Raw genomic sequence first — 26,503 nt, 5'->3', positions numbered from 1 at the left:
ATGGGGTGCTTTCTCACCTGCCATCTTTGGTTCGGTTCAATCAAACTCAAGTTCGTTTGCCCCTAGGTGCGGTTTGTTTGGGCAGGTGTGAACACAGCAATCACACTCAGGTGCGCACCAAAACAACCAGACCAGGGGTGCGTCCCAAGTCTCTTATTTTTATATTGCTACTGCTAGCTAGGAAGTCGTTCGAGGTCCGGCATCTTCTAGGCCGTCCCAAGTCTCTTATTTGTGCAGCGAGGAGCTAGCGCTAGGAGCTAGCAGCAAGCTTTAAGCAGCTACGAGCTAGGATGGTCGAGAGGTTCCTAATAGGAAGTCTTTTTCAGCTTGAGGCCATGACATATAAATACCCGCCCCCTACATCTGGCCCATTTGAACGAGATGGCGGAGAAACAGCGCAAGTGTACCCGTTACATGCATTCTTTGCAATGAAACGCTGTCATTCACATGCCTACGTGACTACAAAGAGTAACGTTAATGATATTTTGTGCAAGACTGTCATGTTGTGATTAAGTTTATTTCATTCACAACCCGTTGCGTTGTTCAGCGGACTGTCAGTGATGTGTGGCTGTTAAATGTACAGCTGCTCATGTCCAGAACCACACGTGTTGATATAACACCACGTGCACACACACACCCAAACACATTTGCTCATCATTAATTGTCCTGCATGTCATGTGAGTGGGATGTTTAATAGCTTGCTGGTAATATTAATTAGCCTATTAATATTAATATTAATTAATATTATTACTTTCATGTTGTTGTAAGCTACTGTCATTACCGTCTGTCCTGCATCTCTCTCTCTCTCTCACTGTCTCCCCCTCTGTCTCTGTCTCTCTGTATCTCTCTTTCTGTCTCATTGTGTCATACGGATTACTGTTAATTTATCATGCTGATCTGTTCTGTACGACATCTATTGCACGTCTGTCCGTCGTTACGGCTTTGATCAACGAATATAATGAGACTTGGGATGTACCCATAGTAACGCCAGACGCTGGCTGCTTTACGGAGCAGATCCAGCGGTGCCGCCGTCATCAGGAATGGATGTTGCTTCACGTGACGCTTCAGAGTAAGGCCGTCTCATGTCTCTTAAACTGACAATGCTCGCTCATTGCTCCTAGTGCTAGCTCCTTGCATTTTTTCCTAGGCGGGAGGGGCTAAACAGGTAGCAAAGTCAGCTAGGTAAGATAACTAGCAGTAATTTAAGAGACTTGGGACGGACCCCAAGACCTTCTTGAAGAGGCGGTCTCAGTCTGGTTACAAACAAACTCTGGTGCGGTTCGTTTGTGGTGAGAACGTGTTCCGACCTTGATCTGAATCAACTGCAGTCACATGACACATTGTTTGGGTTAAACATGAGCATGTTACAGTCCTGGAGGATTATTAACGTGCACCTCCTCCTGTACTGTATTAATATGCACATTCAGCACATCCAATGATATCTTGAGGTGAGAGTTCAAAGGGACTCCTTTGAAAATCGCATTGCTAGTTGTTCCCCTGCTAAAATAAGCCTAACTTTGGAGCCGCCAATGTATGCCAACATGGTTGGCACCAACAGATGCTCTAGGTTGTGAGCCACACCATAGCCTCTTATAGACAGTAACTTCAGCCTCCAAAACAAGACATTTTGAAGATAAGAGAAATCTATCTTTTAATCCCACTTCAATTGCATTAAAACAGTTGTTGGTTTAAAAAAACCTTCAAGATTATTTAACATTAAGATTTTGAAAACATTTTTGATTAAAAACATCCCTTGGACATTAAATGTACCATGTATAGGATTTAGGAGCATTTGTTGGCAGAAATGGAATACAATATTCATAACTATGATTTCTTTAGTTTATAATCACCTGAAACTATGAACTGTATTGTTGATACCTTAAAATGAGCTCTTGATATCTACATACGGAGCGGGTCCTCCTCCACGGAGTCCGCTAAGTTGTTTCTGCAGTTGCTCAGAACGGACAAACAAAACACTGGCTCTAGAGAGGGCCATTCGTGTTTTTGCATTGGCCACTGTAGTTCCCCTACACCAGGGGTCGCCAACCTGCAGTTCCAGAGCCACATGCGGCTCTTCGGCCCCTCTTCAGTGGCTCTCTGTGGCTTTGACAGATAATTTTAGGGAAATGAATAACTTATTTTTTTAACATTTTGATTTTCATTTATTGTTGTAGGCCAGATTTGTTTTTCTTCTTCTTTGGCCAAAAATTGCTCTGTTGATATTTAAGGGTGCTGACCGCTGCTCTTCATGCTTGGCACACAGAGAAGTTTAAGTTCTGCAACCTCATCACTAGATGTCACTGAATCCTACACACTGGATTTCTGAAGCGCTGTCTCAGATATGTACAGAGCAGCAGACACATCAACTGTGTCACTGTTGTCTGGTGGAAAATTACTGAACATAATTGCTTTGCTGGATTTCTGATTAGCTGTCCCGTCCCATCTGTGCACGATTGGATTTAGGTCAGGGGGACGAGAGGGCGGGTCAATGGCATCAATGCCTTCGTCATCCAGAAACTGCCTACACACTCTGGCCACATGAGGTCGGGCATTGTTCTGCACCAGGAGGAACCCAGGGCCCGCTGCACCAGCGTAAGGTCTGACTGTGGCTCTGAGGATTTCATCCCAGTACCTAACAGCAGAGTTGGTTATGACATGGAGGTCATCCTTTGTTCAAGCATCATGTGTTGTATAAGATCATCGTTTAAGAATCACAAGCATTCGTCTTTGACACAAAGAATTCTTTGAGAAGTTTAAAGTCAAAATGATTATCAGTGGTGGGTTTTTTGTAGGTCAGGCAAGTTTGACCTTTTTTTTTTAAAAGATAATTTTAGGGCATTTTTGCCTTTAATTATAGGATAGTTAAGTGAAGGGGGGAGAGAGAGAGGGAGTGACATGCAGCAAGGGGCCACAGGCTGAGTCTGTGGCAACAGTTTTGTACATGGGGCGCCTGCTCTACCACTAAGCCACCGACGCCCCAAGTTTGACCTTTTGACACCAAACATCTTTGCTTTAAAAGTTGGGTGTGAAAAGTGACTTGTGGCTTAATGACCCCATCCCCTGAGGCTGCTTGCTCCTTACAGCCAAACCTGTTCTGCTTGAGAAAAGCATGTCCTGTCACCCGGTGCAGAGAAAGTATGTGTTAGGGATCAGAAACTCGTATGGTGAGAAAGTTTGCTCCACTTTTGCAGAAAAAAAAACTTTTCTTAAAGCACATCCTGCTTGTGCAAAACACAGTTTAACGTCAACAGCGCACGCTTGTGATCAGAAGAACAGAAACAACTAAAACTCTACAAAGCTACAGGTAAGTGAAGACTATTATGTGATATTTTGCTTTAAGTTTAAATGCTGGAATTTTTCTTTCTCTCTGTCCTTTTATGCTTGAATGTTTAACATTTAAAAAATCAATATATTAAGAGCTCTGCTAATTAAATTACTGAATCTCTTGACTGGTTTTGAGAGACTTCATTATTTTTATTGTAAATCTGTAACCCTTATTATGTTTAATATTTTATCGCTCTGTAAAGCACTTAAAATTGCCTGATGTATGAAATGTACTATACAAATGAAACTGCCTTACAAGAGCAAATCAGAACTAAAATAGTATTGTAGTGATTTGCTCAGATTTACTGTATCTAAATCGAGGGCGTAGTAATGATGAGCCTGTAAAGGCCTGTTGTGATTTTTGGGCATTTAAACAAACTTGACATTTTAAGATCCTTTATTTTGGTAAAAGTAGCAATACATAATGTATTAAAAAAGTAAAAGTCCTGCTTTCAAAAAGTTTTTTTATTATTATTACTGGTTAATATTTAGGTAGCATTGTGCTTATTTTATCTGGTTTATATACAGTTTGGTTGTCCAGTCCAGTGAAGCGTCATATTTTAAGTTATGGTTTTTATATGTAAAATTTGTCTAACAATTATAGCACAGTAAAAAAAAAAAAAAGTTACATTTCCTTGTGAAATGTTTTAAAGTTACGTCTCTAAATCCTCCTGTCAAGCACTTTGTAACTTTTAAAAAGTGCTCTACCAGTAGAGTTTATAATTATTATAAGTACAAGTACCTCAATTTGCACTGATGTGAACAGACCCAGATTCCTGTGTTAGTACACTCTCTTAAGTGTCTGGTATAATGTGCTGAAAAATGGTGACGTGTCTGTTGCAGGAAAACAAGTGTGTGGAGACAGCTTACAAGACATGAAGAACATACTGTCTGTACTATTGTTCCTCACAGGTAAATATCACTTGTCATTAAGATATAGTTTGCTATTTTTGGACCCGTAGAACCAGCAGGATGACATCTATTAGTAATTATCCTATAGGCCTCAGGTAGAGGGGGAATAGGATCCGTGGCTCACAACATGCTGACAAAAAGAGATGACTAAATTTGATTTAAGCGTCTGTCTGATCCTTTTAACCATCTTGCAAATCCCTGAAATTTCTCTTGGGACCCTTTCTTGACTCCCAGGTTGGGAACCACTGGCAAAGACGATGAGTAGCTTCTTACTGATAAATAGCAATGTTTTCCATCCACAGGGCTGTTTTATCACGCCTCCTGCCGTCCTCGGTATCACTTCATTAATGAACCTCTTGCCTGGTTGAAGGCCCAGAGGTTCTGCAGAGAGCACTACACTGACCTGGCCACCATCTTTGATGTGGAGGACATGAACCGGCTGGTGAACTCAGCTCAGGACTCCACCGGAGGCTTTACGGGGATGGCCTGGATTGGGCTACACGACAACCTCACCAGCTGGAGGTGGTCATTTTCAGACAGCAATTACTATGGAGACAATTACTATGGAGACAGTTACTATGGAGACAGTTACTATGGAGACAATTACTATGGAGACAATGAGGGCGACTACAGAAACTGGGATTTTGGTCAGCCTGACAACTTTGGCGGGAACCAGATGTGTGTGACGATGCGGAGTGGAGGGGTGTGGGACGACTCGCAGTGCTTCCTGAGAAACCCCTTCATCTGCTATGATGGTCTCATTTCACATTTTCTAAATACATCCATAGATGGACACATGAATGGCTTCGTGTGTTGTGTTATGTTAAAGCAGCATCAGGACATTTTAGATGTTGGGGGCCAATTGCTCCAAATACAGCTCATGACATCTTTTTGTAGATGTTAAAGTCAGATTCATGAATGCTTTTCTCCAATCTCTCTTTCTTTTCTTCCTCAGGGACAACCGGTACAGCTCAGCGTTTCATTTTTGTTGAGCAGGAGATGAACTGGACTGACGCTCAGCTTCACTGCAGAAAACGCTACACAGACCTGGCCAGTGTTAGAGATGAGAAAGAAAATGAGGAAATACAGCGTTTGGCCCAAAACAGGAGCGTTTGGATTGGCTTCTATAGGTCTGGAAAGTGTAATGTGTCCCTTTGTTTGATGAATTGTTATTTTCTTCATAAACCATTTTTCTAAAAACATGATAAAAAACATTCCAGAATATTCTGTGACAGACCTTTGTTTCTTTGTGAAGGACGCGGGAATGGTCAGATAAAAGTAACTCCACCTACCGGAACTGGAAAAACGGACAGCCTGATAATGTCGCAGGGCAGCAGAACTGCACTGTGACAGATCTGGGCAATGCGGGCCTGTGGTTGGATGAATGGTGCGGCAGGGAGCTCGTTTTAATCTGCTATGAAGACCAAGGTGAGTGGGTCCGTCTCAGGTGTGGTGATTGCTTTGGCAGCTACAGCTCCTTGTGCTAAGGTTTTCATTTTATTTAGTAAAAAAAAAGTAAATGACACCAACCTGGCATGAATCAGTAGATAAGATCTGGAGAAGCAATGTGATACCTCGATAATTTGAACACATCCTCCGGTTCCCTTTCTTAAACATGGGAACACGACCACGGTCTGCCACTCCACAGGCACTGTGCCCAACCTTCATGCAACACTAGCCCCTTTTACACTGCCAGATTTTCGGCGAATGTTGGGCCGTTTTGCCGGAAAGCTGCGAGGGTTTAGACACACAGAGCCGGATTGGCGAGTTTATCCGGGGTGCCCAATTTTCCGCCTTGTAGGGTAGTCATATTGGCGGAACCTTTTTGGTTTAAAACAAACAAAGCGCTCTTCCGCCATGTGAGGGGCTGTTGATGACTTGTGGGAGAAGCTGTTGATGACACTACACGTGCGACCCACTGGCAGTGGATAAACAGGAAACAGCTGATAGCAGGATTTAACGAGCAGCTAGTAGCAAGAGGGAAACACAAACCTGACAGACACTGTAAAGATGAGCAACTGGGGAGACAAAGAATTGCGCAACCTCCTTGTCCTCGCAAATGAAGAGGCCATTAACCGTCAAATGATGGAGACGGTGAAGGACAGGCCAACTTATGAGAGAATCGCTGAAGGACTGACCAGCCGCGGCTTTCCTTGGAGTACGTCACTGTTTACGTCACACGCTGAGCTACACGTTTTGTTACTTGCTCACGTCCCCCATTGCCCCGAAAAAGGCACATTCTGTATAAACAAAAGTAGGTAGGCGGCATTTTGCCGCATTCCCCGATTTTGTTTTTATACTGCCAATGCTGAACGAAGACTGATTGGGCTTTCCTGCAAATTTGCACAATTCCTATTTAAAAAGCGCTACTGAAAAGGCATGTCAGCCAAGACAGCCTAACAATGTCAAGAGCCTTCAGCATCTCAGGGTGAATCTCATCCAGACCTGGTGCCTTGCAGAGGGGAGGAGGGTGTCTGTTTTGGGACCTCACAGTTGCAACTCCACTCTTTGCAGATAATGTGGTTCTGCTGGCTTCATCACACTGTGACCTCCAGCATGCACTGGGGTGGCTTGCCCCTCCAAATCTGGAGCCATAGTCCTGTGCTAGAAAACGGTGGTTTGGGAGAGAATTACTGCCCTAAGTGAAGGAGCTCAAGTATCTCGGGGTCTTGTTCACAAGTGGACACAAATGGAGTGTGAGATGGACAGGCAATTTGGTGCAGAGTCAGCAGAGATGTGGGCGCTGCACTGGACTGTAGTGGTGAAGAGAGAGCTGAGCCAAAAGGCAAAGCTCTCGATTTGCCGTTCCATCTACATCCCAAACCTCACCTATGGTCATGAGCTCTGGGTAGTGAACGAAAGAATGAGATTGGCTGGGCTCAGCCTTAGGGAAAGGGTGAGGATCTCGAAGTAGAGCTACTACTCCTTTACGTTGAAAGGGGCCAGTTGAGGTGGTTCGGGCACCTGATCAATATGTGTCTTGGGAGCCTCCTGTTGGAGGTGCTCTGGGCAAGGTTCCACCACTACCACAGTGACCCGAACAGAATAACCGCCACTAAGAGAAACTCCAGTACAAAGATCCCGTCATCTGTGCAGCCTTCAAGCCCAGAAGTCGAAAAAACAACATCAATTCCTGGTGAGATAGATTGTTTTTTTCTTCAGTAAACCCAGCAAGTCTTTACTTAGCAGGAATTTGTCACAATATGAAGCTGGGCACCTTTTACACAGCAATGTAATAGGAAGTTATGGTGAAATATTAGTGTGTTGTCCAAAGGAAAGATGTTAGTTTAAAATGGAGATGGAACTAACAGTGATCCCTGGGGAACACCACACATAAGGAAGAGCTTGCTCCCAACCCTTTGGAGGCAATTTTGCATTCTTTTTAGTCCGAAGAGCTTGACTTTGAAGTGCTAACCGTCAATGCATTATTTGAGTTGGAAATTTGTTGGCTGTGGTAGTGTATGTGGCAGAAAAATCTCTCAGTGAAAAAACAATTATTTTTTTCATGTCTCCATTTTGCAGACCAAACTCTCCAGAAATCAACTCTTTCCACCACCACCACCACAGTGACACGAAACAAAATAACACCCACCAGTGAAGAATCATCTGGTGATGGAACTTCAAATGAGGAAGTTTTTTCCACCACTACCGCAGTGACCTCGAACAGAATAACCCCCACCGAGAGAATCTCTGGTACAAAGATCCCATCATCTCCGCAGCCTTCAGGCCCAGACATGGAAAAAACAACATCAGTTCCTGGTGAGACAGAAATATGTTTTTATTCTTCAGTAAATCCAGTCAGTATTTACTTTGCTGGAATTTGTTACAATATGAAGCTGGACATCTTTTACACAGCAATGGAATAAGAAGTTATGGTAAAATATTACAGTGTGTTGTCCAAAGGAAAGATGTTAGTTTAAAATGGAAATGGAACTAACAGTGATCCCTGGGGAACACCACACATAAGGAAGAGCTTGCTCCCAACCCTTTGGAGGCAATCTTGCATTTTTTTTTTTTCGTCTCAAGAGCTTGACTTTGAAGTGCTAACCGTCATTGCATTATCTGAGTTGGAAATTCGTTGGCTGCGGTAGTGTATGTGGCAGAAAAATCTCTTTCAGTTAAAAAATATACAGTACAGGCCAAAAGTTTGGACACACCTTCTCATTCAATGCGTTTTCTTTATTTTCACGACTATTTACATTGTAGATTCTCACTGAAGGCATCAAAACTATGAATGAACACATGTGGAGTTATGTACTTAACAAAAAAGGTGAAATAACTGAAAACATGTTTTATATTCTAGTTTCTTCAAAATAGCCACCCTTTGCTCTGATTACTGCTTTGCACACTCTTGGCATTCTCTCCATGAGCTTCAAGAGGTAGTCACCTGAAATGGTTTTCCAACAGTCTTGAAGGAGTTTCCAGAGGTGTTTAGCACTTGTTGGCCCCTTTGCCTTCACTCTGCGGTCCAGCTCACCCCAAACCATCTCGATTGGGTTCAGGTCCGGTGACTGTGGAGGCCAGGTCATCTGCCGCAGCACTCCATCACTCTCCTTCTTGGTCAAATAGCCCTTACACAGCCTGGAGGTGTGTTTGGGGTCATTGTCCTGTTGAAAAATAAATGATCGTCCAGCTAAACGCAAACCGGATGGGATGGCATGTTGCTGCAGGATGCTGTGGTAGCCATGCTGGTTCAGTGTGCCTTCAATTTTGAATAAATCCCCAACAGTGTCACCAGCAAAACACCCCCACACCATCACACCTCCTCCTCCATGCTTCACAGTGGGAACCAGGCATGTGGAATTCATCCGTTCACCTTTTCTGCGTCTCATAAAGACACGGCGGTTGGAACCAAAGATCTCAAGTTTGGACTCATCAGACCAAAGCACAGATTTCCACTGGTCTAATGTCCATTCCTTGTGTTTCTTGGCCCAAACAAATCTCTTCTGCTTGTTGCCTCTCCTTAGCAGTGGTTTCCTAGCAGCTATTTGACCATGAAGGCCTGATTCGCGCAGTCTCCTCTTAACAGTTGTTCTAGAGATGGGTCTGCTGCTAGAACTCTGTGTGGCATTCATCTGGTCTCTGATCTGAGCTGCTGTTAACTTGCGATTTCTGAGGCTGGTGACTCGGATGAACTTATCCTCAGAAGCAGAGGTGACTCTTGGTCTTCCTTTCCTGGGTCGGTCCTCATGTGTGCCAGTTTCGTTGTAGCGCTTGATGGTTTTTGCGACTCCACTTGGGGACACATTTAAAGTTTTTGCAGTTTTCTGGACTGACTGACCTTCATTTCTTAAAGTAATGATGGCCACTCGTTTTTCTTTAGTTAGCTGATTGGGTCTTGCCATAATATGAATTTTAACAGTTGTCCAATAGGGCTGTCGGCTGTGTATTAACCTGACTTCTGCACAACACAACTGATGGTCCCAACCCCATTGATAAAGCAAGAAATTCCACTAATTAACCCTGATAAGGCACACCTGTGAAGTGGAAACCATTTCAGGTGACTACCTCTTGAAGCTCATGGAGAGAATGCCAAGAGTGTGCAAAGCAGTAATCAGAGCAAAGGGTGGCTATTTTGAAGAAACTAGAATATAAAACATGTTTTCAGTTATTTCACCTTTTTTTGTTAAGTACATAACTCCACATGTGTTCATTCATAGTTTTGATGCCTTCGGTGAGAATCTACAATGTAAATAGTCATGAAAATAAAGAAAACGCATTGAATGAGAAGGTGTGTCCAAACTTTTGGCCTGTACTGTATATAGTTTTTCATGTCTCCATTTTGCAGACCAAACTCTCCAGAAATCAACTCTTTCCACCACCACCACCACCACCACAGTGACACGAAACAAAATAACACCCACCAGTGAAGAGTCATCTGGTGACGAAACTTCAAACGAGGAAGTTTTTTCCACCACTACCACAGTGACCCGGAACAGAATAACCCCCACTGAGAGAATCTCTGGTACAAAGATCACATCATCACCACAGCCTTCAGGCCCAGACATGGAAAAAACAACATCAATTCCTGGTGAGACAGAAATATGTTTTTATTCTTCAGTAAATCCAGTCAGTATTTATTTTGCTGGAATTTGTTACAATATGAAGCTGGACATCATTTACACAGCAATGTAATAGGAATTTATGATAAAATATTAGTTTGTTGTCCAAAGGAAAGATGTTAGTTTAAAATGGAGATGGAACTAACAGTGATCCCTGGGGAACACCACACATAAGGAAGAGCTTGCTCCCAACCCTTGGGAGGCAATCTTGCATGTTTTTAGTTTGAAGAGCTTGACTTTGAAGTGCTAATTGTCAGTGCATTATTTGAGTTTGAAATTCATTGGCTACAGTAATGTATGTGGCAGAAAAATCTCTTTCAGTTAAAAAATAATGATTTTTTTCATGTCTCCATTTTGCAGACCAAACTCTCCAGAAATCAACTCTTTCCACCACCACCACAGTGACACGAAACAAAATAACACCCACCAGTGAAGAATCATCTGGTGATGGAACTTCAAGTGAGGAAGTTTTTTCCACCACTACCGCAGTGACCTCGAACAGAATAACCCCCACCGAGAGAATCTCTGGTACAAAGATCCCATCATCTCCGCAGCCTTCAGGCCCAGACATGGAAAAAACAACATCAATTCCTGGTGAGATAGATCAATGTTTTTTTCTTCAGTAAACCCAGTCAGTATTTACTTAGCTGGAATTTGTTACAATATGAAGCTGGACATCTAATACACAGCAATGTAATAGGAATTTATGGTAAAATATTACAGTGTGTTGTCCAAAGGAAAGATGCTACTTTAAAATGGAGATGGAACTAACAGTGATCCCTGGGGAACACCACACATAAGGAAGAGCTTGCTCCCAACCCTTTGGAGGCAATCTTGCATTTTTTTTTTTTTCGTCTCAAGAGCTTGACTTTGAAGTGCTAACCGTCATTGCATTATCTGAGTTGGAAATTTGTTGGCTACGGTAGTGTATGTGGTAGAAAAATCTCTTTCAGTTAAAAAATATACAGTACAGGCCAAAAGTTTGGACACACCTTCTCGTTCAATGCATTTTCTTTATTTTCATGACTATTTACATTGTAGATTCTCACTGAAGGGTTGGGAGCAAGCTCTTCCTTATGTATGGAGCAAAGGGTGGCTATTTTGAAGAAACTAGAATATAAAATATGTTTTCAGTTATTTCACCTTTTTTTGTTAAGTACATAACTCCACATGTGTTCATTCATAGTTTTGATGCCTTCAGTGAGAATCTACAATGTAAATAGTCATGAAAATAAAGAAAACGCATTGAATGAGAAGGTGTGTCCAAACTTTTGGCCTGTACTGTATATAGTATTTCATGTCTCCATTTTGCAGACAAAACTCTCCAGAAATCAACTCTTTCCACCACCACCACCACCACAGTGACAGGAAACAAAATAACCACCACTGATGAAGAATCATCTGGTGACGAAACTTCAAACAAGGAAGTTTTTTCCACCACTACCACAGTGACCCAGAACAGAATAACCCCCACTGAGAGAATCTCTGGTACAAAGATCCCATCATCTCCGCAGCCTTCAGGCCCAGACATGGAAAAAACAACATCAGTTCCTGGTGAGACAGAAATATGTTTTTATTCTTCAGTAAATCCAGTCAGTATTTACTTTGCTGGAATTTGTTACAATATGAAGCTGGACATCTAATACACAGCAATGTAATAGGAATTTATGATAAAATATTACAGTTTGTTGTCCAAAGGAAAGATGTTAGTTTAAAATGGAGATGGAATTAACAGTGATCCCTGGGGAACACCATACATAAGGAAGAGCTTGCTCCCAACCCTTGGGAGGCAATCTTGCATGTTTTTAGTTCGAAGAGCTTGACTTGGAAGTGCTAATTGTCAGTGCATTATTTGAGTTTGAAATTCATTGGCTGTGGTAGTGTATGTGGCAGAAAAATCTCTTTCAGTTAAAAAATAATGATTTTTTTCATGTCTCCATTTTGCAGACCAAACTCTCCAGAAATCAACTCTTTCCACCACCACCACCACAGTGACACGAAACAAAATAACACCCACCAGTGAAGAATCATCTGGTGACGAAACTTCAAACGAGGAAGTTTTTTCCACCACTACCACAGTGACCCGGAACAGAATAACCACCACTGAAAGAATCTCTGGTACAAAGATCACATCATCACCACAGCCTTCAGGCCCAGACATGGAAAAAACAACATCAATTCCTGGTGAGATAGATCAATGTTTTTTTCTTCAGTAAACCCAGTCAGTATTTACTTTGCTGGAATTTGTCACAATATGAAGCTGGACATCTAATACACAGCAATGTAATAGGAATTTATGGTAAAATATTACAGTGTGTTGTCCAAAGGAAAGATGCTACTTTAAAATGGAGATGGAACTAACAGTGATCCCTGGGGAACACCACACATAAGGAAGAGCTTGCTCCCAACCCTTTGGAGGCAATCTTGCATTCTTTTTATTCCGAACAGCTTGACTTGGAAGTGCTAATTGTCATTGCATTATTTGTGTTGGAAATTTGTTGGCTGTGGTAGTGTATGTGGCAGAAAAATCTCTTTCAGTTAAAAAATAATCTTTTTTTTTCATGTCTCCATTTTGCAGACAAAACTCTCCAGAAATCAACTCTTTCCACCACCACAGTGACAGGAAACAAAATAACCACCACTGATGAAGAATCATCTGGTGATGAAACTTCAAACAAGGACGTTTTTTCCACCTCTACCACACTGACCCCAAACAGAATAACCACCACTGACAAAAACTCCAGTGCAAAGATCCCATCATCTGTGCAGCCTTCCAGCCCAGACATGGATAAAACAACATCAATTCCTGGTAAGATAGATCAATGTTTTTTTCTTCAGTAAACCCGGTCAGTATTAACTTAGCTGGAATTGGTTAGAATATGAAGCTGGACATCATTTACACAGCAATGTAATAGGAATTTATGGTAAAATATTACAGTGTGTTGTCCAAAGGAAAGATGTTAGTTTAAAATGGAAATGGTACTAACAGTGATCCCTGGGGAACACCACACATAAGGAAGAGCTTGCTCCCAACCCTTTGGGGGCAATCTTGCATTCTTTTTATTCTGAAGAGCTTGACTTGGAAGTGCTAACAGGTCATTGTATTATCTGAGTTGGAAATTTGTTGGCTGTGGTAGTGTATGTGGCAGAAAAATCTCTCAGTGAAAAAACAATTATTTTTTTCATTTCTCCATTTTGTAGACCAAACTCTCCAGAAATCAACTCTTTCCACCACCACCACCACCACCACCACCACCACCACAGTGACACGAAACAAAATAACACCCACCAGTGAAGAATCATCTGGTGATGGAACTTCAAGTGAGGAAGTTTTTTCCACCACTACCGCAGTGACCTCGAACAGAATAACCCCCACCGAGAGAATCTCTGGTACAAAGATCCCATCATCTCCGCAGCCTTCAGGCCCAGACATGGAAAAAACAACATCAATTCCTGGTGAGATAGATCAATGTTTTTTTCTTCAGTAAACCCAGTCAGTATTTACTTAGCTGGAATTTGTTACAATATGAAGCTGGACATCTAATGCACAGCAATGTAATAGGAATTTATGGTAAAATATTACAGTGTGTTGTCCAAAGGAAAGATGCTACTTTAAAATGGAGATGGAACTAACAGTGATCCCTGGGGAACACCACACATGAGGAAGAGCTTGCTCCCAACCCTTTGGAGGCAATCTTGCATTCTTTTTATTCCGAACAGCTTGACTTGGAAGTGCTAATTGTCATTGCATTATTTGTGTTGGAAATTCGTTGGCTATGGTAGTGTATGTGGCAGAAAAATCTCTTTCAGTTAAAAAATGATTATTTTTTTCATGTCTCCATTTTGCAGACAAAACTCTCCAGAAATCAACTCTTTCCACCACCACAGTGACACGAAAAAAAATAACCACCGTTGATGAAGAATCATCTGGTGATGAAACTTCAAACAAGGACGTTTTTTCCACCTCTACCACACTGACCCCAAACAGAATAACCACCACTGACAAAAACTCCAGTACAAAGATCACATCAACTGTGCAGCCTTCAAGCCCAGACATGGAAAAAACAACATCAATTCCTGGTGAGACAGAAATATGTTTTTTTCTTCAGTAAACCCAGTCAGTATTTACTTTGCTTGAATTTGTTACAGTATGAAGCTGGACATCATTTACACAGCAATGTAATAGGAATTTATGATAAAATATTACAGTTTGTTGTCCAAAGGAAAGATGTTAGTTTAAAATGGAAATGGTACTAACAGTGATCCCTGGGGAACACCACACATAAGGAAGAGCTTGCTCCCAACCCTTTGGAGGCAATCTTGCAACCCAGTCAGTATTTACTTAGCTGGAATTTGTTACAATATGAAGCTGGACATCTTTTACACAGCAATGGAATAGAAAGCAGTGTTTCCCCTACCATTATAGTCGGCGTGCGCGCACACACACACACACACAGACACGTGCACGCACACACAGGTGTGTACACTAGAGCGCGGCTCAGGCCACATTTTCCTGACCGTACCCGACCCAAGTCTGAGACAATTATAAACTTCCAAACTCTCTAAATATCCTGCCTCCATTTTTTGCATTGACCCGAAATTTTTCATTTGTCCATGTGCCCAATTTACAGACCAAACTTCTCATATACCATCTCCTTCCACCACCACCACCACCACCACCACCACCACAGTGACCCCAGATAGAATAACCCCCACTGAGACTGAATCAACCAGTGGTCATTTCAGTACAGAGATTACCTCAGTTGGGCAGCCTTCAACTCATGTAGCGGACCAAACAAGACCCCTTACCAGCAAGTTAAATTACTTTCATTTTTTCTTTAGTTGGTGGTGGTACCATCACACCTTCTGAATATCCTACCTCCATTTTGCTGGTTCGACTCAAACTACATAATTTGTTCAAGTCTGAGACAATTATAAACTTCCAAACTCTCTAAATATCCTGCCTCCATTTTTCGCATTGACTCGAAATTTCTCATTTGTCCTTGTGTCCAATTTACAGACCAAACTCCTCAAGTACCATCTCCTTCCACTACCACGAACACCACTACAGTGACCCCAGATAGAATAACCACCACTGAGACTAAATCAACCACTGGTCATTTTGGTACAGAGATAACCTCAGTTGGGCAGCCTTCAACCACAGAAGTGGACCAAACAAGACCCATTACCAGTGAGTTCAATTACTGATTTTTCTTTCCTTTTTACTTTTACTGGTTTTGATACCATCACACCCTGTGAATACCATGCCTCCATTTTAAAGATTGAACTCAAAATATATGTATCCAATTTGCAGACCAAACTCTACCAAGACCATCTCATTCCACCACCATGGATACTACAACAGTGACCCCAAATACAAGAACCACCGCTGAGATTGAATCAACCACTGGTCAATTTGGTACAGAGATAATCTCAGTTGGGCAGCCTTCAATCACAGAAGTGGACCAAACAAGACCCATTACCGGTGAGTTAAATTACCTTTACTTTTACTGGTCATGGTTGTCTCTAATTTGCAGACCAAACTCCTCAAGTACCATCTCCTTCCACCACCACAGTGATCCCAAATGACAGAAGCACCATTGAGATTCAACCAAGCACTGGTCATCTCAGTACAGAGATAACCTCTACTGGGCAGTCTTCAACAAAAGAAGTGGACCAAACAAGAGCAGTCTCCAGTGAGTTAAATTCCCTTTTTTAAGTTTGTGTTGGTAATTTCCACACTTGAACTCCACAACAGCAAGGTTTGTCCTCTGATGCCAGTGCCACCAGCACCACCACAGTGAGCGCGGCTCGGGCCACATTTTCCTGACCGTACCTGACCCAAGTCTGAGACAATTATAAACTTCCAAACTCTCTAAATATCCTGCCTCCATTTTTTGCATTGACCCAAAATTTTTCATTTGTCCATGTGCCCAATTTACAGACCAAACTTCTCATATACCATCTCCTTCCACCACCACCACCACCACCACCACCACCACAGTGACCCCAGATAGAATAACCCCCACTGAGACTGAATCAACCAGTGGTCATTTCAGCACAGAGATTACCTCAGTTGGGCAGCCTTCAACTCATGTAGCGGACCAAACAAGACCCCTTACCAGCAAGTTAAATTACTTTCATTTTTTCTTTAGTTGGTGGTGGTACCATCACACCTTCTGAATATCCTACCTCCATTTTGCTGGTTCGACTCAAACTACATAATTTGTTCAAGTCTGAGACAATTATAAACTTCCACACTCTCTAAATATCCTGCCTCCATTTTTCGCATTGACTCGAAATTTCTCATTTGTCCATGTGTCCAATTTACAGACCAAACTCCTCAAGTACCATCTCCTTCCACTACCACGAACACCACTACAGTGACCCCAGATAGAATAACCACCACTGAGACTAAATCAACCAGTGGTCATTTTGGTACAGAGATAACCTCAGTTGGGCAGCCTTCAACCACAGAAGTGGACCAAACAAGACCCATTACCAGTGAGTTCAATTACTGATTTTTCTTTCCTTTTTACTTTTACTGGTTTTGATACCATCACACCCTGTGAATACCATGCCTCCATTTTAAAGCTTGAACTCAAAATATATCATTTGTCCATGTGTCCAATTTACAGACCAAACTCCTCAAGTACCATCTCCTTCCACTACCACGAACACCACTACAGTGACCCCAGATAAAATAACCACCACTGAGACTAAATCAACCAGTGGTCATTTTGGTACAGAGATAACCTCAGTTGGGCAGCCTTCAACCACAGAAGTGGACCAAACAAGACCCATTACCAGTGAGTTCAATTACCTTTAGTTTTACTGGTCATGGTTGTCTCTAATTTGCAGACCAAACTCCTCAAGTACCATCTCCTTCCACCACCACAGTGATCCCAAATGACAGAAGCACCACTGAGATTCAACCAAGCACTGGTCATCTCAGTACAGAGATAACCTCAACTGGGCAGTCTTCAACAAAAGAAGTGGACCAAACAAGAGCAGTCTCCAGTGAGTTAAATTCACTTTTTTTAAGTTTGTGTTGGTAATTTCACACTTTGAACTCCACAACAAGGTTTGTCCTCTGATGCCAGTGCCACCAGCACCACCACCACCACAGTGAGCGCGGCTCGGGCCACATTTTCCTGACCATACCCGACCCAAGTTTGAGACAATTATAAACTTCCAAACTCTCTAAATATCCTGCCTCCATTTTTCGCATTGACCTGAAATTTCTTATTTGTCCATGTGTCCAATTTACAGACCAAACTCCTCAAGTGCCATCTCCTTCCACCACCACAGTGACCCCAAATACAAGAACCACCACTGAGACAAAATCAACCACTGGTCATTTTGGTACAGAGATAACCTCAGTTGGGCAGCCTTCGACCACAGAAGTGGACCAAACAAGACCCATTACCAGTGAGTTCAATTACTGATTTTTATTACATTTTTACTTTTATTTTTTATGATACCATCACACCCTGTGAATACCATGCCTCCATTTTGATGCTTGAACTCAAAATATATCATTTGTTCATGTATCCAATTTGCAGACCAATCTCTACCAAGACCATCTCATTCCACCACCATGGATACTACAACAGTGACCCCAAATACAAGAACCACCGCTGAGATTGAATCAACCACTGGTCAGTTTGGTACAGAGATAACCTCAGTTGGGCAGCCTTCAACCACAGAAGTGGACCAAACAAGACCCATTACCAGTGAGTTAAATTACTTTTATTTTCTACTTTAGTTGGTGGTGGTACCATCACACCTTCTGAATATTCTGCCTCCATTTTTGCTGATTCAACTCAAACTACATAATTTGTTCAAGTCTGAGACAATTATAAACTTCCAAACTCTCTAAATATCCGGCCTCCATTTTTCGCATTGACTCGAAATTTCTCATTTGTCCATGTGTCCAATTTACAGACCAAACTCCTCAAGTACCATCTCCTTCCACTACCACGAACACCACTACAGTGACCCCAGATAGAATAACCACCACTGAGACTAAATCAACCACTGGTCATTTTGGTACAGAGATAACCTCAGTTGGGCAGCCTTCAACCACAGAAGTGGACCAAACAAGACCCATTACCAGTGAGTTCAATTACCTTTAGTTTTACTGGTCATGGTTGTCTCTAATTTGCAGACCAAACTCCTCAAGTACCATCTCCTTCCACCACCACAGTGATCCCAAATGACAGAAGCACCACTGAGATTCAACCAAGCACTGGTCATCTCAGTACAGAGATAACCTCCACTGGGCAGTCTTCAACAAAAGACGTGGACCAAACGAGAGCAGTCTCCAGTGAGTTAAATTCCCTTTTTTAAGTTTGTGTTGGTAATTTCACACTTGAACTCCACAACAGCAAGGTTTGTCCTCTGATGCCAGTGCCACCAGCACCACCACAGTGAGCGCGGCTCGGGCCACATTTTCCTGACCGTACCCGACCCAAGTTTGAGACAATTATAAACTTCCAAACTCTCTAAATATCCTGCCTCCATTTTTCGCATTGACTCGAAATTTCTCATTTGTCCAGGTGTCCAATTTACAGACCAAACTCCTCAAGTACCATCTCCTTCCACCTACCACGAACACCACTACAGTGACCCCAGATAGAATAACCACCACTGAGACTAAATCAACCACTGGTCATTTTGGTACAGAGATAACCTCAGTTGGGCAGCCTTCAACCACAGAAGTGGACCAAACAAGACCCATTACCAGTGAGTTCAATTACCTTTAGTTTTACTGGTCATGGTTGTCTCTAATTTGCAGACCAAACTCCTCAAGTACCATCTCCTTCCACCACCACAGTGATCCCAAATGACAGAAGCACCACTGAGATTCAACCAAGCACTGGTCATTTTCAGTACAGAGATAACCTCAACTGGGCAGTCTTCAACAAAGAAGTGGACCAAACAAGAGCAGTCTCCAGTGAGTTAAATTCACTTTTTAAGTTTGTGTTGGTAATTTCACACTTTGAACTCCACAACAAGGTTTGTCCTCTGATGCCAGTGCCACCAGCACCACCACCACCACAGTGGAGCGGCTCGGGCCACATTTTCCTGACCGTACCCGACCCAACTTTGAGACAATTATAAACTTCCAAACTCTCTAAATATCCTGCCTCCATTTTTCGGATTGTCCTGAAATTTCTTATTTGTCCATGTGTCCAATTTACAGACCAAACTCCTCAAGTGCCATCTCCTTCCACCACCACAGTGACCCCAAATACAAGAACCACCACTGAGACAAAATCAACCACTGGTCATTTTGGTACAGAGATAACCTCAGTTGGGCAGCCTTCGACCACAGAAGTGGACCAAACAAGACCCATTACCAGTGAGTTCAATTACTGATTTTTCTTTCCTTTTACTTTTATTGTTTTGATACCATCACACCCTGTGAATACCATGCCTCCATTTTGATGCTTGAACTCAAAATATATCATTTGTTCATGTATCCAATTTGCAGACCAATCTCTACCAAGACCATCTCATTCCACCACCATGGATACTACAACAGTGACCCCAAATACAAGAACCACCGCTGAGATTGAATCAACCACTGGTCAGTTTGGTACAGAGATAACCTCAGTTGGGCAGCCTTCAACCACAGAAGTGGACCAAACAAGACCCATTACCAGTGAGTTAAATTACTTTTATTTTCTACTTTAGTTGGTGGTGGTACCATCACACCTTCTGAATATTCTGCCTCCATTTTTGCTGATTCAACTCAAACTACATAATTTGTTCAAGTCTGAGACAATTATAAACTTCCAAACTCTCTAAATATCCGCCTCCATTTTTTTGACTCGAAATTTCTCATTTGTCCATGTGTCCAATTTACAGACCAAACTCCTCAAGTACCATCTCCTTCCACTACCACGAACACCACTACAGTGACCCCAGATAGAATAACCACCACTGAGACTAAATCAACCACTGGTCATTTTGGTACAGAGATAACCTCAGTTGGGCAGCCTTCAACCACAGAAGTGGACCAAACAAGACCCATTACCAGTGAGTTCAATTACCTTTAGTTTTACTGGTCATGGTTGTCTCTAATTTGCAGACCAAACTCCTCAAGTACCATCTCCTTCCACCACCACAGTGATCCCAAATGACAGAAGCACCACTGAGATTCAACCAAGCACTGGTCATCTCAGTACAGAGATAACCTCAACTGGGCAGTCTTCAACAAAAGACGTGGACCAAACGAGAGCAGTCTCCAGTGAGTTAAATTCCCTTTTTTAAGTTTGTGTTGGTAATTTCACACTTGAACTCCACAACAGCAAGGTTTGTCCTCTGATGCCAGTGCCACCAGCACCACCACAGTGAGCGCGGCTCGGGCCACATTTTCCTGACCGTACCCGACCCAAGTTTGAGACAATTATAAACTTCCAAACTCTCTAAATATCCTGCCTCCATTTTTCGCATTGACTCGAAATTTCTCATTTGTCCATGTGTCCAATTTACAGACCAAACTCCTCAAGTACCATCTCCTTCCACCACCACGAACACCACTACAGTGACCCCAGATAGAATAACCACCACTGAGACTAAATCAACCACTGGTCATTTTGGTACAGAGATAACCTCAGTTGGGCAGCCTTCAACCACAGAAGTGGACCAAACAAGACCCATTACCAGTGAGTTCAATTTCTGATTTTTCTTTCCTTTTTACTTTTACTGGTTTTGATACCATCACACCCTGTGAATACCATGCCTCCATTTTAAAGATTGAACTCAAAATATATCATTTGTCCATGTGTCCAATTTACAGACCAAACTCCTCAAGTACCATCTCCTTCCACTACCACGAACACCACTACAGTGACCCCAGATAAAATAACCACCACTGAGACTAAATCAACCACTGGTCATTTTGGTACAGAGATAACCTCAGTTGGGCAGCCTTCAACCACAGAAGTGGACCAAACAAGACCCATTACCAGTGAGTTCAATTACCTTTAGTTTTACTGGTCATGGTTGTCTCTAATTTGCAGACCAAACTCCTCAAGTACCATCTCCTTCCACCACCACAGTGATCCCAAATGACAGAAGCACCACTGAGATTCAACCAAGCACTGGTCATCTCAGTACAGAGATAACCTCAACTGGGCAGTCTTCAACAAAAGAAGTGGACCAAACAAGAGCAGTCTCCAGTGAGTTAAATTAACTTTTTTAAGTTTGTGTTGGTAATTTCACACTTTGAACTCCACAACAAGGTTTGTCCTCTGATGCCAGTGCCACCAGCACCACCACCACACAGTGACCTTTAACAAAATATCCATCTAAGTCTGAGCCAGTGCAGAGATTACCTCAAGTATGTATACAGGATACATAAACTTCCAAATTACTCTAAATATCCTGCCTCCATTTTGGTTTATATGTTCTTCATTTGTCCATGTGTCCAATTTACAGACCAAACTCCTCAAGTGCCATCTCCTTCCACCACCACAGTGACCCAAATACAAGAACCACCACTGAGACAAAATCAACCACTGGTCATTTTGGTACAGAGATAACCTCAGTTGGGCAGCCTTCGACCACAGAAGTGGACCAAACAAGACCCATTACCAGTGAGTTCAATTACTGATTTTTCTTTCCTTTTTACTTTTATTGTTTTTGATACCATCACACCCTGTGAATACCATGCCTCCATTTTGATGCTTGAACTCAAAATATATCATTTGTTCATGTATCCAATTTGCAGACCAATCTCTACCAAGACCATCTCATTCCACCACCATGGATACTACAACAGTGACCCCAAATACAAGAACCACCGCTGAGATTGAATCAACCACTGGTCAGTTTGGTACAGAGATAACCTCAGTTGGGCAGCCTTCAACCACAGAAGTGGACCAAACAAGACCCATTACCAGTGAGTTAAATTACTTTTATTTTCTACTTTAGTTGGTGGTGGTACCATCACACCTTCTGAATATTCTGCCTCCATTTTTGCTGATTCAACTCAAACTACATAATTTGTTCAAGTCTGAGACAATTATAAACTTCCAAACTCTCTAAATATCCGGCCTCCATTTTTCGCATTGACTCGAAATTTCTCATTTGTCCATGTGTCCAATTTACAGACCAAACTCCTCAAGTACCATCTCCTTCCACTACCACGAACACCACTACAGTGACCCCAGATAGAATAACCACCACTGAGACTAAATCAACCACTGGTCATTTTGGTACAGAGATAACCTCAGTTGGGCAGCCTTCAACCACAGAAGTGGACCAAACAAGACCCATTACCAGTGAGTTCAATTACCTTTAGTTTTACTGGTCATGGTTGTCTCTAATTTGCAGACCAAACTCCTCAAGTACCATCTCCTTCCACCACCACAGTGATCCCAAATGACAGAAGCACCACTGAGATTCAACACAGCACTGGTCATCTCAGTACAGAGATAACCTCCACTGGGCAGTCTTCAACAAAAGACGTGGACCAAACGAGAGCAGTCTCCAGTGAGTTAAATTCCCTTTTTTAAGTTTGTGTTGGTAATTTCACACTTGAACTCCACAACAGCAAGGTTTGTCCTCTGATGCCAGTGCCACCAGCACCACCACAGTGAGCGCTCGGGCCACATTTTCCTGACTGGTTTGAGACAATTATAAACTTCCAAACTCTCTAAATATCCTGCCTCCATTTTTCGCATTGACTAAATTTCTCATTTGTCCATGTGTCCAATTTACAGACCAAACTCCTCAAGTACCATCTCCTTCCACCACCACGAACACCACTACAGTGACCCCAGATAGAATAACCACCACTGAGACTAAATCAACCAGTGGTCATTTTGGTACAGAGATAACCTCAGTTGGGCAGCCTTCAACCACAGAAGTGGACCAAACAAGACCCATTACCAGTGAGTTCAATTACTGATTTTTCTTTCCTTTTTACTTTTACTGGTTTTGATACCATCACACCCTGTGAATACCATGCCTCCATTTTAAAGCTTGAACTCAAAATATATCATTTGTCCATGTGTCCAATTTACAGACCAAACTCCTCAAGTACCATCTCCTTCCACTACCACGAACACCACTACAGTGACCCCAGATAAAATAACCACCACTGAGACTAAATCAACCAGTGGTCATTTTGGTACAGAGATAACCTCAGTTGGGCAGCCTTCAACCACAGAAGTGGACCAAACAAGACCCATTACCAGTGAGTTCAATTACCTTTAGTTTTACTGGTCATGGTTGTCTCTAATTTGCAGACCAAACTCCTCAAGTACCATCTCCTTCCACCACCACAGTGATCCCAAATGACAGAAGCACCACTGAGATTCAACCAAGCACTGGTCATCTCAGTACAGAGATAACCTCAACTGGGCAGTCTTCAACAAAAGAAGTGGACCAAACAAGAGCAGTCTCCAGTGAGTTAAATTAACTTTTTTTTAAGTTTGTGTTGGTAATTTCACACTTTGAACTCCACAACAGCAAGGTTTGTCCTCTGATGCCAGTGCCACCACCACCACAATGACCTTTAACAAAATATCCATCTAAGTCAGCCAGTGCAGAGATTACCTCAAGTATGTATACAGGATACATAAAGGCAAATTACCTTAGTGAACGACCTTTTGGTTTATATGTTTTCATCCCCAATGTCTCAATTCTACAAACAAAATTCCAGACAACTTGCTCACATCCACCTTTGCAGTGACCTCAGATAAAAGAACCACCACTGAGATAAAATCAACCACTGGTCATGCTAGTGCAGAGACTACCTCATTTGGGCAGCCTTCAACCTCCCATGCGGACCAAACAAGACCCATTACTGGTGAGTGAGATTCCATTTATTTTTATCAGTGTTGCTACTGTCCCATTACTGTCACATCAGGCCTCCATTTTTTCAGATGAAACTCCCAAACAGCCCGCTTTGTCTACCACCAAAATGACCACCATGGAGCGAGACTCAAGCAGTACAATGGTTTCATCTCAGCAGTATTCAACTGTAACAGGGGATCAAACAAACAACATACCTGGTAACTATCATTTTTATCATGATGCTTGAATAGGAAAAAGAAAAGCTCTTCTTCTATTTGTGTATGTGGCAATATTGAAAGTTATTTTTGCATTTCTTTTGTGGCTCCGGTGTTTTGCAAGGGTTGTGTCAAAAGTAAACTTATTCCAGGCTCCAAAACGACCCTTCAGAAACCTTTATGGGATGTCACTGTCAGTCAAAGACTATGCATATATGTTGCTGAAGTTAACGCAGTAAACGTTCTCTGTTCTTAGCACAACATGTGGTTGCCTTGAGATTGAAATTAACCTCTCAGACACCGCTGACTGAAGACGACATCGAAGAGCTGGTATTAGTGCAGGTGAGATGTCAAAAACACTTAATGTCAATTTTCCATTCTTTATTCAAAATATTCGATAAAAATAGTATTTAAATAAGCAGAGGTTTAAAGATGTTCATCTTCTTAATCATAATGTAATTTTGTAAGATAGTTGCCGTTTCACATTATGAATTCTTTTGTTTTTCCAATGAGTTCAAAGGTTAGGATCAGTTACGACATGCCACGTGAACAATGCTAAAATCGCTCAAATTTAATTCTTTGTGCTTTGTGTTCTTTGTCAGTTTCGCAATCTACTGATAGAAATGGGACTTCCTACGAGCATCAAAGTGGGTGTGAAGAGCACTGAAATAATGAGTAACAAACAGACTGAGACGGATGGATAAATTAAGGACCGATGAAGAGGCTCGCTGCTGCTTTGACCACAGAAGAATTTATTTATTTGAGTGTCATTAATTACAAGACCCATACGTCACAAGGCCAACTGCTTGCCATTGATTGGCTCTGTAACCTAGGGTGTGAGGCAGGCCCTTTCTTTCAACAAAGGCTCTCATTGGCTGTTGTTGGAAGCTCCTATTGGCTCAAGTGAGGTGTAAATCAAAAGGTCAGGGTTCAGCCACCATTTTGGTATTGAGGAGTCAGCAAATTTATTCGCAAACTGGAGTTATTAGGACAATACGTTGAGAAGTATGAACATCTGGAATGTTGCAACGGCAGTCCATGCGTATCTGTGGAAGTAATAATTTATTTTGACTAAATATTTCAGTGGATTTAGATCGTCTGGACCTTTGAGAATGTATGAGGAATATTTTTGTTGGAATATTATCGATTAGTGGATTATGATATGGCTTCATATGTGAGTTATAACTGTCTGTTGGGTCTCTAACGGAGGCGTTTATTGGAACTGCTGTGGTGGTTGTACCTTGAAATGGTTCATATCAATCGGACTGCAAGGAGTGTAGCTTCCTAACGATAGGTTGTATGAGTGGACCACTTCAACGCAGCTGTTGTTTACATCACATCATAATCATCTCATAAACCTTACCAGGGCCAGTGGGTGGGCGGATATTGGATTTAAACCAGCTTCAACTTCTGATTTGATGACTTGAAAGTATTCCTGTTGGTTGTTGCTCTCCATAAAACACAATGGATTCTCATATCACAGGTTTTCCTGTCCTTTCAGAGGGAATGAACCTGGATACCTTAGTTGCTTGCAGCTTAATCAGATGCAGGGTTGGATAGCATATGCTGCAAGTGCTTATTGGTAGTTCAGGTTAGTGATGGCCAAATGAAGCCTCGTGAACCACTGTCTTTATTTTCTGAAGCCACCAGATGGCGCTGTCTGTTCAACAAAGGTTTGAAAGCACACTTCATTGCAGGTCCTTCAGCCTTTATCTTTAAACCAAGAGCGCCATCTGGTGGGGTCAGAAAATAAAGGAAGTGGTTTATGAGGCTTCATTTGGCCATCACTAGTTCAGGTAGTTGGTAGTTTATGGCTTCATGCTTTCTTTATCCACTGTGCTCAATATTGTAAAGTCCACAACAGGTGAAGTTACAGTAACAATTAAAGTCACCCTCCACTCAAAAATGTGTTTCATTTATGTTCATGTCCCCTTAAATGTCTGACCTTGACTAAACTTATGTTTATCTGTGCAAAAATTGCAAGTGGAAGTGTTTTCACATTCCTTTACTGAGGGGGGCAATGTCTGTGCATGTACAGGATCTGTAAAAAATATTTGTCATTGAAATAAGTTATCCGCTTTTAGTTGGTTTCCAGAAACATTGGGAATTCATTCCTTTAAGTATGAGCACATATCTTTTTATGTTAAGCATTTGAACGTAAAAAAAGAATAATTT

At 42.1% G+C, this 26,503-nt stretch overlaps 1 protein-coding gene across 2 annotated transcripts; it reads left to right on the top strand.

Annotated features, from left to right (window-relative positions):
* The first annotated feature begins 5,214 nt into the window (after positions 1 to 5,214).
* Positions 5,215 to 25,937, top strand: LOC125884422 (mucin-5AC-like). 2 transcript variants are annotated; one of them, XM_049569363.1, is made up of 24 exons: positions 5,215 to 5,366; positions 5,492 to 5,664; positions 7,759 to 7,995; positions 10,025 to 10,267; positions 10,659 to 10,892; positions 11,613 to 11,852; positions 12,246 to 12,482; positions 12,877 to 13,107; positions 13,500 to 13,754; positions 14,148 to 14,378; positions 15,319 to 15,489; positions 15,613 to 15,783; positions 15,875 to 15,994; positions 16,632 to 16,802; positions 20,804 to 20,974; positions 21,109 to 21,279; positions 21,371 to 21,490; positions 22,424 to 22,594; positions 23,341 to 23,511; positions 23,603 to 23,722; positions 23,980 to 24,126; positions 24,203 to 24,331; positions 24,585 to 24,670; positions 24,931 to 25,937. In XM_049569363.1, the coding sequence occupies exons 1-24, from the start codon at positions 5,236 to 5,238 to the stop codon at positions 25,030 to 25,032; spliced, it is 4,233 nt and encodes a 1,410-aa protein (XP_049425320.1). In that variant the 5' UTR covers positions 5,215 to 5,235; the 3' UTR covers positions 25,033 to 25,937. The 2 variants fall into 2 exon arrangements, with proteins under 2 accessions (XP_049425320.1, XP_049425321.1); XM_049569364.1 differs by lacking the exons at positions 16,632 to 16,802; positions 20,804 to 20,974; positions 21,109 to 21,279; ... (2 more) ...; positions 23,341 to 23,511; positions 23,603 to 23,722 and adding exons at positions 16,937 to 17,107; positions 17,199 to 17,318 and having other exon boundaries at positions 24,007 to 24,126.
* Positions 25,938 to 26,503: the final 566 nt, after the last annotated feature.

The sequence above is a fragment of the Epinephelus fuscoguttatus genome, linkage group LG23, assembly GCF_011397635.1.
Source record: "Epinephelus fuscoguttatus linkage group LG23, E.fuscoguttatus.final_Chr_v1".
In the NCBI taxonomy this organism is placed as follows: Eukaryota; Metazoa; Chordata; class Actinopteri; order Perciformes; family Serranidae; genus Epinephelus; species Epinephelus fuscoguttatus.
Note: the sequence above shows the minus strand (reverse complement) of the source record. Positions and strands in the feature narration are given on the sequence as shown.

Bases quoted from the DNA above. Each gene is read 5' to 3' on its own strand.
- LOC125884422 (XM_049569363.1), top strand. From the start codon at position 5,236: ATGAACTGGACTGACGCTCAGCTTCACTGCAGAAAACGCTACACAGAC. The intron at 24,332-24,584 runs GTAACTATCATT...CTCTGTTCTTAG, and splicing joins TCAAACAAACAACATACCTG to CACAACATGTGGTTGCCTTG. The intron at 24,671-24,930 runs GTGAGATGTCAA...GTTCTTTGTCAG, and splicing joins AAGAGCTGGTATTAGTGCAG to TTTCGCAATCTACTGATAGA.